The 4,501-nt window shown below is 32.5% G+C and overlaps 1 protein-coding gene across 1 annotated transcript; it reads left to right on the forward strand.

The window, feature by feature from the left end:
• On the forward strand, positions 1,130-3,271 carry LOC104724705. The gene is made up of 8 exons (XM_010443253.2): positions 1,130-1,305; positions 1,580-1,818; positions 1,920-2,123; positions 2,211-2,303; positions 2,383-2,484; positions 2,606-2,902; positions 2,991-3,080; positions 3,158-3,271. The coding sequence occupies exons 1-8, from the start codon at positions 1,182-1,184 to the stop codon at positions 3,188-3,190; spliced, it is 1,182 nt and encodes a 393-aa protein (XP_010441555.1). The 5' UTR covers positions 1,130-1,181; the 3' UTR covers positions 3,191-3,271.

The raw sequence follows: 4,501 nt of genomic DNA on the forward strand, positions 1-4,501 counted from the left end.
TTTGACGAGATAACTGATGATTTACGATGCTTAGCTTTGGGTCCATCTGAAAAGGTTATACTGGTTACAATATCAATGGTTTAAAATTCCGGACCATAGAAAGAGAAACTGACCATAGAAAGAGAAACTGACCAAAGAGAAAGACCCGCGCCAGTACCATTCTGACGGGGATTTAAGCGATACTAGTCTCAGCTTTCCTTTTATTTTGGAGGAGCATGATCTTGACGAAAATGATGTCACCAGTGAACCACTAGCTCCAGCTGACCCATCAACTTTAGAAGACGATGCGCCGTCTTCCTCGGATGACGAGTGCTAGCTAAGGTATCACCGTTACGTACAAACCATTGTTCAATAACAAACTTTTTAAGAATTTCTAGATTTGTCTAGTTAAGGACGTCCAAATCCAGATTATCTAAGTTATTTGATTTTCAGCCACCTGAGAGGCTTACGTACGTTTGTTATGGTTCTTAAATACTTTAGAGGCGCACCAAAAAAATTGTTTCTTTGGTTTAATTTCCAACAATAATTTTTAAAAAAATAAATACATATACTGTATTTGAAAATTTGTTTATTCATTAATCATATCTATTAATAGATATGACTTTTTCTCCAAAAACAAAAAAAAAACTATCAGTATGACTTTTTGTGTTTCTTTGTCGAGGTACGTAAAAAAATGCTTTGTCGAGGTTAACAACGTACTATGATCTAGAAAAATCTAGCTAAACAAAATCGCAGTAAAACAATATAATCTAGTGACATAAATATTCGAAGCAATCTTATTCATTAACTAGTTTTTTCCCCTTAGTTTTGTGAGCTAATTATTTTTTCTTTTGTGTGAGATTATCTTTTAGGTAGTTTACAACAAAAACTCTTACACACGTTCTAAATTTTGTGAATTTTTATTTATTTGTCTCTCACACAAAAACAAAACTTCTTAATAATATATCCATTTGGTTTCAGATCCCGCCTAATTTTAGCCCACGCGGGAATAAATTATTATTTTCCTATAAAGTATCTACAACTAAATAAATCTCAGTATGAGAAACTGCTGGGCAATCTAAGAGAATCTGAAGGTGACGTTAACTGGTTTTGTAAATCTAATATTTACATATTCTGCAAATCGGTTTCTCTAGTGCTAACTTGTTTTCTTTTCTATTTTTTAACCTAGTTTAGGATCGATCATGGATTTCGTGGATTCAGAGACACAACCACCTGATGATTTACCACAGCTGGAAACTGATTACAACATGCCTCCTCCACTTGCTCCAGAATGTAAAAGCTACAAATGGAAAATAGAAGTCATTGGTAATATTTAAAGTTGATTACTTTAATTTCATTAAATAATTCTTTTCGTTTAAACTGTTGCACTAGCCTTGACCTGCATTTTAAATCGATTTGATTGCTTTCATCTTAAATCAAAACAGTTGTTAGGATTGCTTTCCTTTAAATTGTTTTCGTTCATAGCTTTCATTTCGAATCAAAACCGTTGTTAAGATTAATAAAATGTCTTATATGTTAATTTGGTTTATTATAGACTAAGTCCAATTTGGTTTCAAATATATATGTGTTCATCAACAAGATACGGATGGAAATATAGAAGGCAAACTGATAACATCTGGAGATGTCTGGAAATTGCAAGACAATCAAGTTATTGTGCATTTCGATGTAGATACAAGTCAACCAATTGGAGATTCAGGAGGTTTACTTGGATCATGGTTAGGTCAATTAAGCACTTATGTGCGATTGCTACCCATTGACTACGCCGATTGGAGGTTGGTTAGTTCTAATATAAAAGAAAAAGCATGGGAATTAGTTCAGGTAAACATCGAGCATCTAATTTATCTATAACTTTTTAAAATCATGCGATGTTTTAATACTAAATTTTGGTTGATGTCTCGTTTCATGTTATGTCATTTCAGTCCAAATTCAAATTTGATGATCCTATGAGGAGAAAAGCATATGTAATGAGTGCACTAGGTAGTCGATGCAAGGATGTCAAATTACGTCTTTGGAAAGAACACAAAAAAAGTAATCTGATTGAAACGTTGAGGAATCGACCCGAGAAAATTCCTGAAAATCAATGGTCTCATTTCGTTCACAAGAGGTTCACTGAAAAGTGGAAGGTATAGTTTATTCGATAGATATTTATATGTACTTCTATGTCTATATCAAATGCAAGTAATTCTTTTATTTAATGTATGAGATTTCAGAAAATGCAAGAGCGGAATACAAGGAGCCAAAAAAACAATACCATGCCTCACTTATGTGGAAGAAAGAGTTTTTCAAGAAAAAGAAATGAGATTGTGAGTAACTTAGTCATGATATAAACCTATTTTATTATATTGATTTTGTACATTGTTTATGCATGTCTCTTTACTGCAGAAAGTCAAGATCGGAAAAACACCATGTCGAGCCGAATTTTTCATTGAGACTCGCAAGAAACCTGATGGAACCTTTGTGTCTGAGGAGGCGAAAATACGCGCGGCTAGTTTTATTATAGTCACTTTGAATTTTGATCAATACTTTTTCGAAGTGAACTTTTAAGAAAAAAGCTGGAGGTGCGTTGTTTTAGTCTGTTGGATTTTTCCTTGTATCATTTATAAAGGAAGCACTTACCACGTTGATGGAGCAAAATCCGCAAGTCCCGAGCAATGTTACTGCTAGATTGGATGATGAATATGCTCAAGTGTTTGGTCCAGAGTCTTCAGGACGAGTTCGTTGTGTTGGCCGTGGACCCACACCTTCAAAATTAGTGAGACACTCGACGGCTGCAACTACACAAGAGATAGAGAATTCTGAAACAGTTACCCAGCTGAGGACACAATTGAAAGTTTTAGCAGATCAGGTTAAGGCAATGTCTACATTCGTTGGACAAATACTTGGTAATTCAACTGGCGAACAGGTATTAATATATAACAATAGTTTTGTAAGTTTATTTGCATTAGTATAAATTAGATATATAAAACTAATGTTTTACGTTGAATATTCAGGCAACTGCATGGGCTGTAAATTTTGCAACAGCTTTTGCGAACATACCAAATCCAGCCTTTGTAAACATTCCAAATCCACCGAATCCTCGGGTAATTTATTTGCATATTACTCTCTTTGATATCAGATATTTAGATAATAAACTAATGGATTGAATGCTTTTTTCCAGGAATTGGATGATGGTGCCAATGATAAACGCTAGATGCTTAAGCATTCAACCAAATGCTAGTCATCATCATCTACGTACGATGATCAACATCTGTTTGTCACAACATTTTAGCCTGCAACTTTTATTTATTTATGTTTTATGTATTTAATTTGCTCGTTTATTATGGACTAATTTTGTAAATCATTCTCAGATTTCTTTAAATTAAATTTAGAAATGCTTTTTCGTTTTTAATTAATTATGTTTTTAGATTTTAAAATACTGATAATAACTAAATATGATAAAACACGTGAGTATTTTTGCTTCACTTTACAAATGATGTGAAATTATTTCAAAATATGTTTTTTAATTAATACCAAAAAATGACTAAAAATATAATTTTCGCATCAATTTTTAAAAGTGATGCTATAGCCAGAATTATTAATAAAAACTGACATAAAAATAACATAATTTATGTAAAAGTGATACTATGTTTCCAATCAGTTATTGTAAATGATACACTTATTTAAGTCATTTGCTATACATGATACAAATATTGAAATCAGTTCTGAAAATCGACACTAATTTTAATATCAATTATATAGAAATGATGGAAAAAATAACATCATTTGTTAAAACGTTACAAATACTAGCATCATATTTTGTAATTGACACAAAATTAACATCATTTAAAACAAACGATGCAAATATTATAGATAATTGCATCAATTATTTGCATCACCCCATTTTATATCATTTAAATGAAAAATTCTTTTGCATCAATTATAAGTAATGCAAATATTCAAAATAAATGATACAAACTGACCTTTTTTTTGTAGTGATAGATGACAATTTGTGTCTACCCAATTGGGAAGTCTCACTTTCACTGGGAGCCTATTGAGATTTGCAACCCAGAACGTGAACGAGTGTTTGGGAATACCTTAGCGGTCAATGCACTGAAAGCCACAAATAGCAACACCAATTCACAATGCCGGTTCACTCAACCGGTTGGTTTGGTTCACTATATCGATGAAGAATGAAGATAGTAAATTTCACTGATTCGATTCGGTTTATTCTTTTACGGTGTATTATTCTATAATTTGGTTCACTGTATGGATTATACAATATGAAATTACCAATTTGTGATTGGTCCCATAAAAAAGTAAAATAATGTGTAATACAAAAAAAAAGTGTGTGTGTGTGTGTGTTAGTGTGGGGGAAAGGATGGATATTTCTGGGTCAGATATGGCGTGCCGTGTCTCACTGCTTCACTTTATTTCAAAAATATGTTTAATATATTGTCATTGTGGGCATATGTACGATACCTAGATTTTTCTATAGGGGCCAGTCCACTTCTCGATGGTATTT

Source organism: Camelina sativa, chromosome 11 (genome assembly GCF_000633955.1).
Source record: "Camelina sativa cultivar DH55 chromosome 11, Cs, whole genome shotgun sequence".
NCBI classification, from domain to species: domain Eukaryota; kingdom Viridiplantae; phylum Streptophyta; class Magnoliopsida; order Brassicales; family Brassicaceae; genus Camelina; species Camelina sativa.

What these genes read in the sequence shown, in the direction of transcription:
- LOC104724705 (XM_010443253.2), top strand. Translation starts at nt 1,182, where the DNA reads ATGGATTTCGTGGATTCAGAGACACAACCACCTGATGATTTACCACAG. An exon ending in ATGGAAAATAGAAGTCATTG is followed by an intron (nt 1,306 to 1,579) that starts GTAATATTTAAA and finishes TTCATCAACAAG; the next exon opens with ATACGGATGGAAATATAGAA. An exon ending in AGGAGGCGAAAATACGCGCG is followed by an intron (nt 2,485 to 2,605) that starts GCTAGTTTTATT and finishes TCATTTATAAAG; the next exon opens with GAAGCACTTACCACGTTGAT.